Raw genomic sequence first — 20,518 nt, forward strand, 5'->3', positions numbered from 1 at the left:
TATCAAAATCAATCAAAAACTTTCAAAATATCAAGTAAAACTCTTCAAACCAATCAAGAATTTATAAAATACCATTGAATAAAATAATAAATGAATATTGGTTTGATTTTAATAGCATGTTTGAGATGGTAAGAAAGATTACTTTTTAAAGTTTTCTTTTTTAAATAATATTTTTTTTTATTAAAATTTATTTTTAACATCAAAACAATTTAAATACATCAAGAAAATAAATTTTTTAAAAATCATAATTGAACCACAAAAACAAATAGAATAAATACTAAAAGTCACTCCTCTTCATCTTTGTTTTTTTTTTTTTTTTTTTTGAATAATGCTTGGTTAGTTTCTTCGAGTTTAGTACAGGAGCCTCCATACAAGAACTCCCTTCACAGCCACACACTTAAGCATGCTATTTATCCGTTTCAACATGACCTCCCACTCTTATAGATAAAGAAGAAACTAGCAAGAGATCAACAACCCGTCAAACACAAAAAAGAAAAGAAAAATGAAGCTACAATTCCACACACAATTTGTAAGGATAAGCCTCGTAGTCCTCCAACTCATAAACCCTTCACTTCAATGGCCTGAGCCAGAGTACTCATCAGCCCCAATTCCTGCTCCATGGCCTGAACAATTCCATGCACTTTTGTATATGAACTTGAGCTCAACACACCTCCAAATCACCAATCTGTGGTATGATTGGCCTAGAGGCCGCAATGTGAATATAATACAGAAACAACTATCTGTTTTATTATATGACACGGAGTGGAATAATGGGACAACCTTCTATTACACTTTAAGCGAGCCTCATAGCTGTCGGATTATGGTTAATGATGTGGGTATTCCTAGGCCTGATTTTCTTGATGGAGCCGAATATCTAGGGACTGCTGTCACTGATGGGTATCTATGCAATGTATGGGAGAAGATCGACACTATATGGTACTATGAGGATGTTTATACGAAGAGGCCTGTCAGATGGGATTTTAACGATGGTATGATATCACTTATGATTAATATGATTAATTAGAAGCTGCAGTGCTTTATGTTCATTTGATTATGGTTATTCCTTTTAGTTTGCTGTTTAGTAATATTTGACCACAACCTGATCATATTTGCAGGTATTTCCACTCATGTGATAACTTTTGACGTAGGCGCAGTGCTTTTGGATGATTCAGTGACTCAAGCTCCTGCATACTGCTTCAACCAGGAGATCAAGAACATGTAAATTTTAGTTCTAAGGTGGTGCTTCTGCTAGAAGATGGAGGTGACTTTCCCAGTTTAGTAACAAGGTCACTAGTACGAATTATCCAAAAAAGAAAATGAATGGGGAGAAATTGTCTATTGATCCACCTCATTAATTATCAGTTATGTATTTATATATTACAATTTTAATTTACCTCTCCTTCAGTATTTTCTGTTGACCTGTGCTATTGCATGCCTTACTGATCTGATAATGCTTTAGGATTACCTCTTGTCAAGTGCTTAGAAGCAACAGATTTTAACAAAGATTAAACAAAGAAGGAAAGAATGGTTTTGTCAACAAAAGACAGATGATTAATATAAAAGGAAAATGGATTACCGTGTTGGAAGAAGCTAACAAACATGAGCAGTACTTAAATCGTTTTATTTAAGCTAATTGCTTGCAGCATAGTTGTATTTTGTAGTTTCCTATGGTTAAAAATGAAGAAAGTACTTCTGGGCTGCATATGCTCAGTTGCTCACGAAAGGATGAAACACACTTTGTTTTGGTATTTAACAGCTAGAGCAAATAAAGGGTCTTGCCACTGTTAATATTGTAGTAGATTTTCATTATAATAAAGCATGTGACCTTGGCAGCAATTCACACCGTCAGAAGTGAATCGAGCAAAGGTCCTTATTCTCATTTTACACCATTAAATTCCTGGCTTAAAACTGCTTCAAGGGCAGAATACAACCCTGTAATTAGTTCCACCGGGACAGGTGAAGGTGCTTCTCTGGTCATCTTTAGGATAACTATAAGCGTCAGGGCACCTCTGCTTGAAAAACCTGGAGTAATCTGTTGGTTCACAGCTGCCAGAATTGCAACAGTATTGATCTGTCTTGAAGACAGTGCAAGGATTGTTGCACCCTCCGCTGGCCTTGAGCGGATCTGGGCACTGTCCATTGATATCAGCTGCGCACCTAATTCCGCGGCAGTTGCCTGATACTGGACTGAAGTCCATAGGAACATTAAACCCGTCAACAAGAGATATGTCGAAGAAATCCAAGTTGTTGAATTGGTTCAAGGCATATTCAGCCAGTGTGTTTGGGGGTTGCCCGAAGGCTTGGCATTGCAAGAGCCCATTGCAATCACCTGTCTCGCACATCCCTCGCCCGGCCCCATCGAAAATGCAGTTGGTCCGTCCCCAAATACGGGCTTGTGTTGTTCCGGCATTCGCGGTGATGGTCCATGATTCGCCTGGGTGGAGTCTTCGGCCACCACCGGGAATAGCCGCGGCCCAGACAGTGTAAGGGCATTGGTTTCGGATTTCGAAAGTAGCTGCGTTGCTTAAGGTGAAGAAATGGGCAAAAAGAAGGAAGCAGGGAAGCAATGAGAAGTAAGAAAAAGGACTCAAACTGAAGAAAAATGGATTGAGAATGCTGGTATGTTGTGATTATTTGAGAGGGCTTAGGACAGCTTTTATAGGAGAAGTGTCACAGTTTGCTAGTGCGGTTGGATCAAGAGCAATGCAAAAAAAATAAAAATAATAATAATAATAATTAAAGGATATCTACCAAGAAAGAAAAACCAAACTGTTATGGAAAGCAGGAAAAAACAAACTCTCAAGTCAAAGCTTTCAACATTTGCATTGGTCTAAAAGACAGTGGGATGAGATTGAAACTAGTGTTTGGCCATGTCCCTCTATAAATAACGTATAATAGATCCCTCTAAAAAAAACAAATATTTGAAAGAGAGTTTGTTATTTCACTGATAGTGTTTTATAAAGTATTTTATTTTATTTGAAAATATATTTAAATAATAATTTTTTATTTTTAAAAATTTATTTTTAACAACATCACATCAAAATAATCCAAAAATATAAAATATTAATTTTATATATAAAAAAAAATTTAGAAATGCGCCACTGTTCCAAGCAAGCTCCGAGTATATTTTATACCCTTCAAGAAACTCCGTAGCTGTAACTTGTAAGAGAGGGAGAGAGAGTACAAGAAAAAATTATAAATCTTTATTTTTTAAATTGTATTTTTAGATATTTTATAATTCTAAGTCATGTTGTTACTTTTAAATAAAAATGTTTATTAATTTGAAATATAGATTTTGAAAAGAAAAAAATAATTAAAAATAAAAAAAATAAATGATGGAGAAGAAAGATGAACATACATATTCGCATGGTCCATGATTCGCCTGGGTGGAGTCTTTGGCCACCACCGGGAACAGCCGCGGCCCAAACAGTGTAAGCGCATAGGTTTCGGAATTCGAAAGTAGCTGCGTTGCTTAAGGTGAAGAAATAGGCAAAAAGAAGGAAGCAGGGAAACAATGCTAAGTAAGAAAAAGGACTCATAGTGAAGAAATATGGATTGAGAATGCTGGTGTGTTGTGATTATTTGTGAGGGCTTAGGACAGCTTTTATAGGAGAAGTGTCACAGTTTGCTAGTGCCGTTGGATCAAGAGCAATGCAGAGGAAAAAAAAACTATAATTCTAAGTGATGTCCTTACTTTTAAATAAAAATATTAATTAATTTGAACTATAGATATTGAAAAGTAAAAAATAAAAAAAAATGATAGAAAAAAAAAGAAAGATGAACATACATAAAATTTAGTTTGGAGCGAGTTTAGCAATAATACTATCTAATATTAGTATTAAACGAAAATTTTTATTTAATAGAGTTTGTAAATATCTAAATTTATATATTTTTTCATCATAAATTGAAAACATTTGGATTTGAATTCTTAGATTTAAGAAAATATAGTTTTTTTATTATTTAAAATAGCTTTTTGTTTTTTTTCTTTTAAAAAAAAAACCCCGAAGCCGGAAGACAAGGCGAAAAAAAACTCTTGACCAGAGCAAAACTTGTATGGTCAAGCGCTATTGACTTTGACTGACGGCAATAGGAAATTAATGCTCGAAATGGAATGGGCTCCACCAACAATATCTTTAATTCTTTGTCCTGGAGAGTGGACCCCAGCTTGTATAAAGCAAGCATATATATATATATGAATTCTTGATCAAGGATACGTGAAAGTTCCTATACCTTTACTATATTCAAAATAAATTTCTGGCTATGGTGTTTCCTCCTGTTTTTGGCCCAAGTCTGCGTATCCTTTATTATATTTACTATAACTTTCTCTTAAAAAAAACTAGATTAATATACTGTTTATGGTGTTAAAAATAAGATAGAGTAAGTGTTTTCTACGTATAAAATTTGGGTAGAAAAAGTACATCTATTCAATATCATATAATCTAATATTTTCATTATAATTAATAATTCATACAAACTGTTTAAATCTCATTATATCTTTCTAAACAAGAGGGATTCATATTTTTTTATCTTGAAATCAAGAAAATAAAATGAAACTTTAATCCTTTAAGGTTACTCTGCCCCACTTTTCTTCTCTATGTCTACCAAAGAACAAGTAACTTTTAAGATTTGTTTCTATGGATTTTCTAAATTTTATTGTGTTTTTTTTTATTATTAGAAAAATTGATCAATAAAAAATATTTTTCAATCAAAGAAAAATTTGGCTTAGTTTCCGTAAAAATATTTTCTTTTTATTTTAAATAGAAAACACTTTTCAGAAGTTATGAAAAATTCAAAAATATATTGTTATTTATTGATTATATAAAATTTGGTTCTCAATCTTTTGAATGCTATATTTTATTTCAAATATTTCTCTTTTCAATTTTATCCCTTAGAATTTGATTTAATTTGATTTTTATATCAATTTTGATCCTCATTTTTCTTATTGTTATTTTCTTTTTTTTTACCATTTTTTAATTAAAATTATTTATCTATCAGATTTAATCCCTATTTTTTATTGATATTTATATTATTTAAAATAATTTATAAAATTAAATTTTTTTTGCTTCGATTTCATCTTTCTTTAATTTTTTTATCTATTAGATTTGGTCTTCATCATTTTAATAAAATTTTAAAAAATAAAACATTAATAAGTTATGTTTCAGTTTATTTTTTATGACAAAGCCAAAGATTAAAAAATATTTTTCAATTCATCTCTAAATATCAAAAAAATAAAATTTAATATAAAGCCAATTGTTCTTTAGTAAAATAAAATTTATGTTTCAATCAATATTTTTTATTGATATTTATATTATTGGCACTATTTTTAGCCAATAAGAATGCAAGTGACAATTGTTTTCAGTGTGGTTGATTAAGCCAATTGTTCTTTAGTTTTTTTTTTCTTGTTATTTTGGTAAAGTTTAGTTATTATCTTTTGATAAAAATTTGAAATAAAAATATATTTAGTTAAAGAGATAGAAATAAAAATATAAAAATAAATTTGTCTATAAAATAATTTTAGAATGAATTTATATATTTTTAAAATTCAAATACGGGTAATAAATTAGTAAAAAGTAGATCTTTCACTTTTTAACTTTGTCGCTATGTGATAATGTAGTAGCCATCTAGCACTATTTTTGGCCAATAAAAAAGCAAGTGAAAATTGTTTTCAGTGTGGTTGATTAAGCCAATTGTTCTTTAGTTTTTTTTTTTTTTGTTATTTTGGTAAAGTTTAGTTGTCTTTGATAAAAAATAGAGATGTTTTTAAGATGATTTTAGAGTGAATTTCTATATTTTTAAAATACAAGGTATAAAGTAAACATGTCTCTAGAGATTTTATTTTTTATTTTAAAAATATCTTTATAAAAAGCTTTCAATTTCAAAATTGTTCAATAAGACATGTAAAGATAAAATGATTATTATCAAAGTTTTAAAACTCAACTCGAGAGTCGATTCGGGGCATAGCCCAGATCATGAGTCGGGTTAACCCGAGTCAACATAAAAATAAAAATTAAAATTTAACTTCTTTAAAATACTAAATTTCCATTAAGTCTAGTTGTTAATTACCAAAAAAGATGATGAAATGATAATAATAAAAAAAAAAACACATGGACAAAAGCCTAAGACAATTTGATTTTAAAGGTAATTTAGTAATTTTACTTTTCAAATTAAAATCAATTTCCAAAAAATCCCCCAGAGATAAGTTAAATGGATTTTACTTGAGGGTTACTTAGAAATTTTATTGTGCAATAAAAAAGTGAGACGCCATTAGTCAATTTGGTAATAACAAATTGATCCCATGAAAAAAATTGTATTACCCCTCAAGTTAAGTTATATGGTTTTGTTTTAAAAGGGCAAAGTAGTTGTTGTGTAAATCCATAGTAAAATATGAGTGTATGGACAATGAATATCTAATCTCTTTTAACTTTTCTTTTAATTATTATAAACAAGCACCTAGATGTATCCCATCTTAAAAAATTAGAATTCATATCTAAAACCTTATGCTAAATAAGGGTTATATATATAGTTTCTTATTAAACTCGTTCCACTAAATAGCTCGGCCCAAGTCACTATTCATGGGTTGGGTAGAGTAACCAAGTTAATCTGGCATGTCATTTTTTTAGCCCAAATCTGCATATCATATACTATTTTCACTAAAACTTTCTTAAAAAAAGAAAATACTAGATTAATATGTCGTTTATGGTGTTAGAAATAAGATAGAGTAAGTGTTTTCTAAGTATAAAATTTGGGTAAAAAATGCATCTATTCAATACAGTTTTTAGGTTGAACAAAAACCACTGTCAAATACCTAAACTGACAATTTCTTACTTTTATTCCTAATTGTTAACCTCATATTTTTAGACCATTAAGTAATTTTAATCCATCTTACAATATCATATAATCTACTATTTTTATTATATTTGATAATTCATATACTTTTGATTCAGTGACTCAAGCTCCTGCGTGCTGCTTCAACCAGGAGATCAAGAACATGTAAATTTGAGTTTAAAGGTGGTGCTTCTGCTAGAAGATGGAGGTGACTTTCCCAGTTTAGTCACGAACAAGGTCACAAGTACGAATTATCCAAAAAAGAAAATGAAAGGGGAGAAATTGTCTATTGATCCACCTCATTATCAGTTATGTATTTATATATTACAATTTTAATTTACCTCTCCTTCAGTATGTTCTGTTGACCTGTGCTATTGCATGCCTTGCTGATCTGATAATGCTTTAGGATTACCTCTTGTCAAGTGCTTAGAAGCAACAGATTTTAACAAAGATTAAACAAAGAAGGAAAGAATGGTTTTGTCAACAAAAGACAGATGATTAATATAAAAGGAAAATGGATTACCGTGTTGGAAGAAGCTAACAAACATGAGCAGTACTTAAATCGTTTTATTTTAGGTAATTGCTTGCAGCATAGTTGTCTTTTGTAGTTTCCTGTGGTTAAAAATGAAGAAAATGCTTCTGGGCTGGATATGCTCACGAAAGGATGAAACACACTTTGGGTATTTAACAGCTAGAGCAAATAAAGGGTCTTGTCACTGTTAATATTGTAGTACATTTTCATTGTAATAAAGCATGTGACCTTGGCAGCAATTCACACTGTCAGAAGTGAATCGAGCAATGGTCCTTATTCTCATTTTACACCATTAAATCCTGGCTTAAAACTGCTTCAAGGGCAGAATACAACCCTGTAATTAGTTCCACCGGGACAGGTGAAGGTGCTTGTTTGGTCATCTTTAGGATAACTATAAGCGTCAGGGCACCTCTGCTTGAAAAACCTAGAGTAATTTGTTGGGCTACAGTGCCAGAATTGCAACAGTATTGATCTGTCTTGAAGACAGTGCAAGGATTGTTGCACCCTCCGCTGGCCCTGAGCGGATTTGGGCACTGTCCATTGATATCAGCTGCGCACCTAATTCCGCGGCAGTTGCCTGATACTGGACTGAAGTCCATAGGAACATTAAACCCATCAACAAGAGATATGTCAAAGAAATCTAAGTTGTTGAATTGGTTCAAGGCATATTCAGCCAGTGTGTTAGGGGGTTTCCCGAAGGCTTGGCATTGCAAGAGCCCATTGCAATCACCTGTCTCACACGTCCCTCGCCCAGCCCCATTGAAATTGCACTTGGCCGTCCCCAAATACGGGCTTGTGTTGTTCCGGCCCTCGCGGTGATGGTCCATGATTGGCCTCGGCCGAGTCTTCGGCCACCACCGGGAACAGCCGCGGCCCAAACAGTGTAAGGGCATTGGTTTCGGATTTCGAAAGTAGCTGCGTTGCTTAAGGTGAAGAAATGGGCAAAAAGAAGGAAGCAGGGAAACAACGATAAGTAAGAAAAACGACTCATAGTGAAGAAATATGGATTGAGAATGCTGGTGTGTTGTGATTATTTGAGAGGGCTTAGGACCGCTTTTATAGGAGAAGTGTCAGTTTGCTAGTGCCGTTGGATCAAGAGCAATGTGAAAAAAAATAAAAAAATTAAAGGATAATATCTACCAAGAAAGAAAAACCAAACTGTTCTGGAAAGCAGGAAACATCAAACTCTCAAGTCAAAGCTTTCAACATTTGCATTGGCTTACAGGACAGTGGGATGAGATTGATAATAGTGTTTGGCCATGTCCCTCTAGGAGTGTGTTTGATATTGCCGTAGCTATTATGGTTGTAATTTGAAAAAAGTTATTTTATAAAAAGTACTTTTAATTGAGATTGGTTTGAAAAAATAGGTGTTTGGTTAAACTGTGGTTGAAATTGAGGTTGAACAAAAAGTAATTTAATGTGTTTGGTTAAAAATGCTTTTGAAATTGAGGTTATAAAATAATTTTAAAAAATATATATTAAATTGATGATTTTTAATTTAAATATTGTGAATTTAACTATTGCTATTACATCATGAAATAAATTATATTTAATATAAAATATTTTTTATTATTCCATAAAACCATCTACAATTCCATTACGTACAAAATACATCCGACAAGAACTACAGTTTCCATAATTTTTTTAGCGTATAATAAAATTAGATAAATATTATCAGGTATAAAATTCACTCTAAACTAATTTAAAAAAAATATTAAAAAACTTACAAAAAAAAAACCGCAGTGCATGTGAACAGTGCAAGAAAATTGCACTGTTCATTGAACAATGCAATTACATGAACAGTGCAAGAATAACAGCCTTCAGCTGCTTCTTTTAATCCCACGTTTCAAACACAAAAATTGATGGGGTCCATGAACAGTAATCAGTGATTTTTCCTTTACCAAACACTTAGCTCCTGCGTTTTACTTTTAACGTGTAAACAAACGGTCTCTATAAATGACGTCTAATAGATGATGTAAATATATTAGATCCCTTATGAGAGGATATTGTAGTAATAGTTAAATTTAAAGTATTGTTTTTGTTCAAAAATATATTTAAATAGTATTTTTTATTTTAAAAATTTTATTTTTAATATCAGTACATCAAAACAATCCAAAAATATAAATAAATAATTTTAAACAAAAAAATATAAACTTTTTTGGGAATATACAACCAGTCGAGTTCCCAAACAAGCTATGAGTATATTTCATATCCTTCAAGAAATTTTGTGTGTCGTAAAAGAGGAAGAGAGTGTACAAGAAAAAATTTATAACTCTTTATTTTTTTCAAAATTGTATTTTTAGGTATTCCTGAGTCATCTTACTTTTAAATAAATATATTAATTAATTTGAACTATAGATTTTGAAAAGTAAAAAATAATTAAAAATAAACGAAAATAAATGGTGAAGAAGGGAGATGAACATTATAGGAAATTAATGCTCGAAATGGAAATGTATCCACCACCAATATCTTTATCCTGGAGAGTGGACCCAAGCTTGTATAAAGCAAGCATATATATAATCATTTGAGTTATATACTTATATATAGATTTTAAATAAATTCATAACCTCTCCCGATAAAAGTAATTTACAAATATTGTGTTGTAATACTCATTTAGAAAATAGAAGATATTTTAATTTTATAATGTTAAAATATAATTGTTAGAATTTAAGATTGAATGTTACTAAATATAAGTAATCAAATTCAAAAATTTAAACTAATGTTGAATTATGATTTATAATATTTTAACTATATATATATATATATATATATATATATATTAATCATATAATCAAAGTAACATTACTTTTAAATAAAAATACTAAGATATTTTTTAATTGAAAAATTTTGTTATTTGTTGCATGAAAAAGTAAATTTCTCTTTCTCTATTTTTTTTTAAAGAAAGATTTTTTTTAACTATTTTAAAATATATTAGATTTTTAAAAATTATTTTTTAGAAGTTATTATAATAAATATGTATGATCTAAAGTATTTCTAACTATTAATTATTCGATATATTTATTAAAAAAATGGTTTAAAATATTAAATATATAATTAAATAGTGCATGTGTGGATGGGTGGTTAGAAAACAAGTAGATAAAAGAGGCCAAACCTCATTGTGTGTGTAGAATGGGGGAGAGAAGGTAGAGTAGAATTGTAGAAATTTCAAAAACACTATTTAAATGCAATTAGTTTAGTTGATGGCCATTTTTTAATGTAGAATTTTTAAAAAAATTAATATGGGTGTTCAGCTAGTTTATACGTATCTTAATTAATTTTATAGGTTCTGAAATTAATAATTATATAAATCTTCAATAACTCTGATATTTGTAAGACTCAAACTGATAATTTTTAAAAAATAAATTTAAAATCTGAATAATTAAATTATAATTTTTTAAGTAGAAATTTTTTGTAGTGAGACTGTTTCGTCCCCAGCAACGCGAGGGTGGCTGCGGGCATGTTCATAGAGAAGACTCAGGAACCAACGCACGAAGTTATGGTTCTCTTTCAAGGAGCCTGCAAACAATTTTTTCTACATGGGTGGGTTCCTCTTTAACCATAGTTGACTGTCAGAGCGCTATCAATATCTGAATACTGACGACACTCATTAGATTTTTGGATTTTGATAAAGGGTTGTTTAGAAATGTTAATGTAGTTAATTTGTTTTTTAAGTATTTTTGGTTTAAAAATATATTAAAATAATATTTTTTATTTTAAAAAATTATTTTTAATATTAATACATTAAAATAATTTAAAAACACTAAAAAAAATTAATTCTTTTAAAAATATTTTTAAAATATAAAAACAAATAGAATTTTAATTGTATCTTTCCTATTTTTATTTTTTACAGCTTTAAGTATTATTTTGAGCCTATTATTTTGTATCCATAAAGAAAATGTGTCGATGAGATAGAGGATAAGATAAATTTATACAACCCAATGTTTTTTTAAATAATATTTAATATTTATTAAAATACTGAATTATCCTTCACTCTACTTGATTGTAGCCAAAAATACAAGTTGAGTTATATAATTATATATAGATTTTAAATAAATTCATAACCTCACCCGATAAAAGTAATTCACAAATATTGTGTTGTAATACTCATTTAGAAATAGAATATATTTTAATTTTATAATGTTAAAATATAATTATTAGAATTTAAGATTGAATGTTTTATCAAGTTTTAATTATACATATTACTAAATTTATTCAAGAGTTTTTAATTATACATGTTACTAAATATAAGTAATCAAATTCAAAAATTTAAACTAATGTTCAATTACGATTTATAATATTTTAACTCTATATATATATAATCAAAGTAACATTACGTTTAAATAAAAATACTAATATATTTTTTAATTGAAAATTTTTATTATTTGTTGCATGAAAAAGTAAAGTTCTCTTTCTCTTTTTTTTTTTTGAAAAAGAAAGATTATTTTTAACTATATTTGTAAGTAAAATATATTAGATTTTTAAAAATTATTTTTTAGAAGTTATTATAATAAATATGCATGATCTCAAGTACTTCTAACTATTAATTATTCGATATATTTATATATAAAAAAATAATTTAAAATATTAAATAGTGCATGTGTGGATGGGTGGTTAGAAAACAAGTATATATATGAGGCTATTGTTGTCACAAGCGCGAGTTGACTCTTAAAATCTTATGATTTTACGAGTCAACATGTATAACGTGTCAAAATCAGGTTAAAACTCAAAATCGGTCAAACTTGGTCAAAATCAGTCAAACTCGGTCAAAATCAGTAAAATTGGACCGATTTTACGAGTTTGACCGATTTTGACCGAGTTTGACTGATTTCGAATTTTAACCCGTAAAAGTTAAAAAATTTACTGCCTCCCTATCCGAGTCACCTGACACTCCACTACATAGTCCCCACTCCCTAGTCTCCCATTTCCCCGTTGCCCAAATCTCAAATTTTCAATCTTAGCAGACTAACACCAGCATTAGAGGATCTTAGGTATGGGGAAGCCTTATACTGTATTTTAGACCGGGAAGGCATGATCGGAGGATCAAAACCATGGGAAGACAGAGGTAGATGGTGAGGAATCAAAGGAGTAAAATAAGAGATAGAAATACTTATATAGAGAGAAATACTGTGTTTTAGACTAACCATTGTTAACTACAAAGAGAGACGACAAAGACTAGAGAGAACTTGAAATACATGTGACATGTCTTGCTTGGTGAGATATTTGGACATTATTTCTAGGACTTGTTACTAACATAAAAAGGGTGGAATGTGAGGTGGCATGAGATTAAATTGATGTTATTTTATACGTTTTTGTTCTCGTTGTCACGGGCTCACTGTATTGGTCTATGTTAATTTTTTTTTTAAGTTGGTGATATACCTTAGAATGTTGTATCATCTCACTAGTTGCCTGCAGTGTGTTTCAAGACCTGTCCTCTAGAAAATGTTTTGAAATTCTATCAATAAAACATAGTTGTTCAATCTTATTTTTTTTCTTTTTATATTTTTAAGTTATTTAAACCATGTATGAATTTTTATTTGAATTATGTATTTTAAGGTGTTTGGATATTTGTATTGTTTATTTCATTTTTATTTTTATTGTGTTATATTATTATTTACTACTTGACTGAAATTATCAATATATAATTAGTTAAAATATTTTTCTTGCAATTTTAATATTTGATTTTATATTATATATTTCGTGTCGTGTCAAAAAAGCATTTTTGACAACCTTATAAGAGGCCAAACCTCATTGTGTGTGTAGAGTGGGGGAGAGAAGGTAGAGTAGAATTGTAGAAATTTTAAAAACACTATTTAAATGCAATTAGTATAGTTGATGGCCCCTATTTTCTATGTGGAATTCCTTTTTTTTTTTTTTTTTTTTTTTGGGGGGGGTGTACATTAGTCAATAGTAGATCTGCTACTTTTTTACTTTGTCGCTATGTGATAATGTACTAGCCATCTAGCGCTATTTTTAGCATGTAACAATGCAAGCGACTTGCTATTAATAGCGTGTTTGGAAGTATGGTTGCGATAATTTTTTAAAGTGTTTTTCATTCAGAAATATATTAAAATAATATTTTTTTATTTTTTAAAATTTATTTTTAACATCAGCAAATCAAAGTGATCTGAAAACACCAAAAAAATATTAATTTAAAGTAAAGAAAAAAATAAAAAAATTAATTTTTTTCAAAAAAAATTTTGAAACGCAAAAACAAACAGGGCCTTTTGTTCTTTAGCTTTTTTGTTTTTATGGTAAAGTTTAGTTATTGGCTTTAGATAAAAATTTGAGATAAAAATAGTGAAGATGAAAATATATTTGGTTAAAGAGATAGAGTCAGAAATATAAAAATAAATTTTTTTCTAAGATAATTTTAGAGTGAATTTCTATACTTTCAAAATACGAGGTATAAAGTGGATATGTCTCTAAAGACTTTATTTTTTATTTTTTATTCCTAAAATATCATTGTAAAAAACTTTAAATTTCAAAATTCTTCAACTAAGATATGAAAAGATAAAATGATTATTATCAAAGTTTTAAAACTCAACTCGAGAGTCGATTTGGGGCAAAGCTCAGGTCATAAGTCGGGTTGACCCGAGTCAATATAAGAATAAAAATTAATATTTAACATCTTTAAAATACTGAATTTCTATTTATTCTAGTTGTTAAATACCCAAAAAAAGGGGATGAAATGACAAAAAAAGCCCTTGAACGTAAGTCTAAGGCAATTTGATTTTAAGGGTAATTTAGTAATTTTACTTTTCAAATTAGAATCAATTTTCAAAAAATCCCCGAGAGGTAAGTTAAATGAATTTTACTTAAGAGCTACTTAGTAATTTTATTGTGCAATAAAAAAGTGAGATGCTTGAGATGCCTTTGGTCAATTTGGTAATAACAAATTGATCTTATGAAAAAAATCGTATTACCCCTCAAGCTAAGTTATATGGTTTTGTTTTAAAAGAATAAAATAGTTGTTGTGTCAATCCATAGTAAAATATGAGTGTGTGCACAACAAATATCTAATCTCTTTTAACTTTTCTTTTAGTTATTATAAACAAGCACCAAGATGTATCCCATCTTAAAAAATTAGAATTCATATCTAAAATGTAACAGTCCGACTGTACGACTCGATTATTGTTAAAAGATCTCAACATATCCTCTTTATTTGAGGGTAATTTTTTTTCCAAAAATTCGGCAGAGTTTCGTTTGCATTTTGGACATCCCAAGTTATCGTGTGATATCCCACATTGGAAGCGAGCGTCCAGAGCCAGGGCCTTATAAGTGGTGCTAGTTGCTAACATGTTGTATGCATTTTGGGGCCATGTGTGGCTGCCAAGAACAAAACTGTGAGGGGGACATGGGTGGAAGCCCTGGAATTAGGTGGACTGGGAGGCCTAAAACAGACAATATACAGCATGTTAGGCCATGCCGTTACATTTGGTATCAGAGCCAAGGACGACTCATCTTAAGGTGTGGGGATTATGATATCCCACATTAGAAGCGAGCGTCCAGAGCCAGGGCCTTATAACTGGTGCTGGTTGCTAACATGTTGTACGTGTTTTGGGGCCATGCGTGGCTACTAAAAACAAAACCGTGAGGGGGACCTGGGTGGAAGCCCTGGAATTGGGTGGACTGGGAGGCCTAAAGCGGACAATATACAGCATGTTAGGCCAGGCCGTTACATATCGACTACTATCAATTTACTCAATCAACCCATCATCACAAGTTCCCATAATTCCGGACCTTATATCAAACCTCATAATTCCACACAATATATATATCCTACGAGTTAGATCAATATGAACATAGTCCAAACATCATATCATAAAATTTAAAAGAAAAGGAATACTAACATGCAAAAAAAGTATTTATAACATAATAAGTGTTCCTAAATATTTCAAAAAGGTTAATTACAAGATAACTAAAATACTAAATGCTAAGCTGAACTTTTATAAATACATCAAGGTTTACACAAAAGTATACTATATAAACACGTTAATTCCCTTTTGTTTAAGTTAAATATTTACATAAGTTTCACAAAGTAGAGTCCTAAACTAATGATCTTCCTGGATATTTGATGGACCTGTTACATAAATAAACATACCATTATGTTGATAAAGAATATATGTATGCTCATGTAATGAATACAAATGAAGTATTAACTTTCTATCGAATCCATAAGAATTCTAACAGAGAACTTATATTTTGCTTGTAAATCTTTTTAACCTAATTAACACTCATTTGTATATTCTTAATTGAATAATCTTATTTATTTGCATGAACTAGGTGGGCTTACAAAGTCTAATCTTGTAATTCATTTCCCGGCAATCCTATCACGGATGCCATTAGCCGAAGCTAATCTTGTAATTCATCTCCCGACAATCCTATCGCGGATGCCATTAGCTGAAGCGGATGCTATTAGCCGAAGCTAATCTTGTAATTCATCTCCCGACAATCCTATCACGGATGCCATTAGCCGAAGCTAATATTGTAAAGCATCTCCCAGCAATCCTATCACGGGTGCCATTAGCCGTAGTTAATCTTGTAATTCATATCCCGGCAATCCTATCACGGATGCCATTAGCTGGAGCTAATCTTGTATTTACACTAGACTTTATTTACATTGAACACAACATTTATTGTAATTGCATTCACCAGAAGAATTTTAAATTATAATCACGCACCTGCTTCGCTTGTCTCGCGACCTCCCCTAACAGAAGATCCAATCCTGGTTGCTCCTCCTGAATCACAAGGAAGTTTTTTTTTTGTTATGATTCCTTCAAGCAGATATTATAGAGAATTTATATTCATCCATTACTCATATGTTACTTTCTATGCATGTTCATTTCCTCATAACAACATACATACATATATTATGTATATTTTCAGAGTTAGTATCTCAATGTGTAAGTATTTGTATGACTCAATTCTTTTATATTCTTATTTATAGTATTCACATGAAAGTCTACTGTTACTGTCTAACTTTGAATTGTTACTGTCCAATTTTCAATTGTTACTGTCTGACTTTAAACCGTTACTATCTGACTTTGAACTGTTACTGTCCAATTTCCAACTGTTACTGTCTGACTTTGAACTGTTACTGTCTGAACACTCATCAGATTTTTAACTATGTTTAAAGTTCTAAAACTCCATTTTAAGTGAGATTAATCTCGTTAGAAAGCTAAGACACGAGGCTACCAGTTCTCTGAAGGAAGGAGAACCCAGTTCTGCTTCCAAGATAGTCAAAATTGCTCATCAACTAATCAGTCTTACTGCCCTACATAATCAATCACGACTCAGTCTTGGTTGGTAACCCATAACTGGGGTTCTACATCCCTAAATTGAGCAAGACTAGTTTCCTTGATTAGTTAACATTCAAATCTACAATTTCTATGAAGGAATCCAATCCTAATTCCCTCATCCCCCTACCCAAAATCTCACCGAAAGTCAGGAGACAAGTCTGTCCAGAGTTGTCTCCCCCTCCCCTTCACACAATAGTTTCATAAACTACATACCACATACATGAATTAACTTAATCTCAATAATAAGTACTTTTTCCTTAATTTATGTCTAAGAACCCTAACCTATGATTCAATATCATGGCATCAATTCTTTATCGAATTTAAAAATGAATTTTTTTAAGATCATGTTTAGAATACCTTACCCGATACAAATTAAGATTTTGATCTTCAACCAGTTGAAGATTTTCAACTCCCTCCTTTCTTTTCTTCTTATTCAATTTCTTGGTAATCATTTGCTCTCAAATTTTTATCTCATCTATAAGCTCTTAATCTTGGATGGGTTCTTGAAATATTAGTGTTTCTCTCCTGATTTCTCAAGAATGGGTATAAAACTCCCCATCTTCTCTCCTTATGATTCCTACAGATTTTTGGTGAGGAGAGAGTATTTATACTCTATATTTTCCCTTATTTGCATTTAGGCCCCCCTTTTCCTTTAAGTGTATTTTTCTCTACAATTAAATCCAACCCTCAACAGTACCGGGTTTATTATAATGTCTTGAATTATTTCACCCGGAAATTTTATATTCAAAAATTTATGAATTCCTGTTTTTATTTAACCATATGCATGAATTTCTCCACTTTTATATATTTATTTTTCTTGGGGTTTACATAAAACCTTAGGCTAAATGAGGGTTATATCCATGGTTTCTTATTAAACTCGTTCCACCAAATAACCCGGCCCAAGTCACTATTCATGGGTTGGGAAGAGTAACCCGAGTTAATCTAGCATGTTATTTTTTTAGCCCAAGTCTGCATATTCTTTACTATTTTCACTATAACTTTCTCTATAAAAAAAACTAGATTAATAGGTCGGTTATGGTGTTAGAAATAAGATAGATGAAGTGTTTTCTACATATAAAATTTGGATAAAAAAATACATCTATTCAATACAGTTTTTAGATTGAATAGAAACCTCTGTCAAATACCTAAACTGATAATTTCTCACTTTTATTCCTAATTGTTAACCTCATACTTTTAGACTATTAAGTATTCTTAATCCATCTTACAATACCATATAATCTACCATTTTTATTATATTTGATAATTCATACAAATACTATTTAAATCTCCTTACATCTATGCACCTTTTATATAGAGAAAACCTAATCAATCTAAGATCTTTCTAAATAAAAGGGATTTATATTTCTTACCTTGAAATCAAGAAAATAAAATGAAACTTTAATCCTTCAAGGTTAATATGCCCCACTTCTCTTCTCTACGCCTATCAAAGAACAAGTGACTCTTAGGATTTGTTTTTGTGAAAAATAATTTTTTGTAAATAATTTTCTAAATTTTCTTGTATTTTTTTACTATTAGAAAAATTGGTTAATAAAAAACATTTTCCAATAAAAAAAAAATTAGCCTAGTTTCTAGAAAAATATTTTTCTTTTATTTTAGGCAGAAAACACTTTCCAAAAGTTGTAAAAAATTTAAAAATATCTTGTTATTTATTGATTATATAAAATTTGGTCCTCAATCTTTTGATTGCTATATATTTTGTTTTGAATATTTCTCTTTTCAATTTCATCCCTTAGAATTTGATTTAATTTGATTTTTATATCAATTTTGGTCCTCATTTTTCTTATTGTTATTTGGTTTTCTTTTATCATTTTTTTAGTTGAAATTATTTATCTATCAGATTTGATCCTTATTTTTTTTATTGATATTTATTTTATTTGAAATAATTTATGAACTTGGATTTTTTTGTTTCAATTTAATCTTCCTTTAATTATTTTTTATCTATTAGATTTAGTCTTCATTCTTTTAATAAACTTGGAAAAAAATAAATATTAATAAGTTATTTTTCAGCTCATTTTCCATGACATAGTCAAACATTGAAAAGTGTTGGATTTTGATAAAGGGATGTTTGGAAATGTGATAGTGGTTATTTTTTAAGTGTTTTTTGCTCGGAAATGTATTAAAATAATATTTTTTATTTTAAAAAATTATTTTTAATATCAGCACATAAAATGAAATGAAAACATCAAAAAAAATTAATTTGAAACAAAAAAATTTAAATTTTTTCAAAAACACTTTTAAAACGTAAAAATAAATAAGCTTTTATCAGTATTCAATGAAATTCCACTTATAGCTGGCTGTATATTCTAGACTTTACCCTTAATTATACATCAATGCTATTAAACTTGGCGTGTATCGATCCGAGACCTAGTCCCTTCAGTTTGTAGTATTATTTTGAGCCTATTTTGTATCCATAAAGAAAATGTGTCTTTGAGAGAGAGGACAGGAGAAACTTATAACTCTTGATAACCCAGTTTTCTACAGAAACAGTGGACTTGAGCACATCCAGGTTTACAATGTTTTTTTTTTTTTTTTCTAGATTAGCAAATCAAATATATAAAACTTAGTTGTGATATCAAAATAACTTCGTTGAAAATAATTTAAATAAAATCATGAAACTTAATATTATTAAAAGGCAAAATTATATAAAAAAATATTTTTTAAAGCAACAAAAAAAAACTCAAGTTAACACTGACCTCGTGATTATGAATGTAAAATTGAAATAACCCGAGATAACCAAATATCTTCTTTAAATAATATTTAATATTTATTAAAATATTGAAGTGTCACTCACTCTACTTAATTATAACTAAAATAACCAAGTTGAAAATTCAAAACAAAAAACCCGGACTCAACTTAAGATTTCTTTTTTTTTAAAAAAAAAAATTCAATTATTTCACTGAGCTTAAGAAAATAAAAAGGTGAAAAGGCCTCTAAACACAGATTTAATATTATTTTTTTTGTTTTTAAAAGTAACTACATCATTTTATTGTGTTAAAAAATATAAAATTATTGATTTGTTTAAATTAATTGAATAGTAATTAATAAATCATGTGAAAAATATTGTATTATCCTGATGATTTGCTAATTCATTTTTATTTTATTTTATTTTATTTTAATAAAGCAAGCATATACAAGAGGACTAATTAATAAGTGTGGAAAAATAATGGTGGAAAATTTACACAAAGATAAGTGGGACTTGTCCTCACTAGAATGAGTTATTAAAAATAGGAAAAGAGATTAATGAAATAACGGCTGCGTTATTAATTTGTTTTCAAATTTTCCTTGAAATGAAATGTTATTTGTTGACTAAATAGTTGATCTGCACTATGCTCTTGGTTAGATTATTATTATTATTATTTTAACATACAAAAAAATACATCTAGCATTGCTAATATTTTTATAGTGAAAAATAAATTAAACAAGATTGATTAATGTGACCTAATTAGCTTGATAGATCAAAAAACAACTCAAATAACTGGTAAAAACGTATTTTGATTCACAAAAATTCAAGACAACATATTTTTCTAAAATAAAATATTAAAACGACAATATATTGAATTGATCTGGGTCAACTCGGGTTAACTTGACAAATCGTGGACTTAATTCATGAGACCATGATAACCACCTCATATAAAGTAAATCAAAATAAATTATAAAACTCAATTATCAATCAACTCAATATTTAAGAATGTAATTGAAAAGATTAATTAAGAAATAACAAAAAAAATTAACCCGAGTTAACCTACCAAATCTGTGATTCCGGTCATAAGATCAGAATAACCTCATAGAAAGTAAACAAAAAAATAACCTAAGTCAACCCGGGTTAATCTGTCAAACCCGC

General features: G+C 29.5%; 2 protein-coding genes across 3 annotated transcripts; one reads left to right on the plus strand and one right to left on the minus strand.

Moving 5' to 3' along the window:
* The first annotated feature begins 89 nt into the window (after positions 1-89).
* Positions 90-7,179, plus strand: LOC7461601 (uncharacterized protein At4g14100). 2 transcript variants are annotated; one of them, XM_052448851.1, is made up of 3 exons: positions 90-989; positions 1,116-1,236; positions 7,009-7,179. In XM_052448851.1, the coding sequence occupies exons 1-2, from the start codon at positions 503-505 to the stop codon at positions 1,220-1,222; spliced, it is 594 nt and encodes a 197-aa protein (XP_052304811.1). In that variant the 5' UTR covers positions 90-502; the 3' UTR covers positions 1,223-1,236; positions 7,009-7,179. The 2 variants fall into 2 exon arrangements, with proteins under 2 accessions (XP_052304811.1, XP_002324489.1); XM_002324453.4 differs by having other exon boundaries at positions 133-989; positions 1,116-1,261; positions 7,034-7,179.
* On the minus strand, positions 1,783-8,431 carry LOC112325770 (protein P21). The gene is made up of 2 exons (XM_024592795.2): positions 8,287-8,431; positions 1,783-2,529 (listed from the first exon to the last, which is right to left on the minus strand). The coding sequence occupies exons 1-2, from the start codon at positions 8,346-8,348 to the stop codon at positions 1,914-1,916; spliced, it is 678 nt and encodes a 225-aa protein (XP_024448563.2). The 5' UTR covers positions 8,349-8,431; the 3' UTR covers positions 1,783-1,913.
* Between the last annotated feature and the right edge of the window lie 12,087 nt (positions 8,432-20,518).

Source organism: Populus trichocarpa, chromosome 18 (genome assembly GCF_000002775.5).
Source record: "Populus trichocarpa isolate Nisqually-1 chromosome 18, P.trichocarpa_v4.1, whole genome shotgun sequence".
Classification (NCBI taxonomy): domain Eukaryota; kingdom Viridiplantae; phylum Streptophyta; class Magnoliopsida; order Malpighiales; family Salicaceae; genus Populus; species Populus trichocarpa.

Coding starts and splice junctions, on each gene's coding strand:
- LOC112325770 (XM_024592795.2), bottom strand. CDS start 8,348: ATGAGTCGTTTTTCTTACTTATCGTTGTTTCCCTGCTTCCTTCTTTTT. Junction 2,530..8,286: donor CTTTTTGCCCATTTCTTCAC/CTTAAGCAACGC, acceptor CCATTTCTTCAC/CTTAAGCAACGCAGCTACTT.
- LOC7461601 (XM_052448851.1), top strand. CDS start 503: ATGAAGCTACAATTCCACACACAATTTGTAAGGATAAGCCTCGTAGTC. Junction 990..1,115: donor CAGATGGGATTTTAACGATG/GTATGATATCAC, acceptor TCATATTTGCAG/GTATTTCCACTCATGTGATA.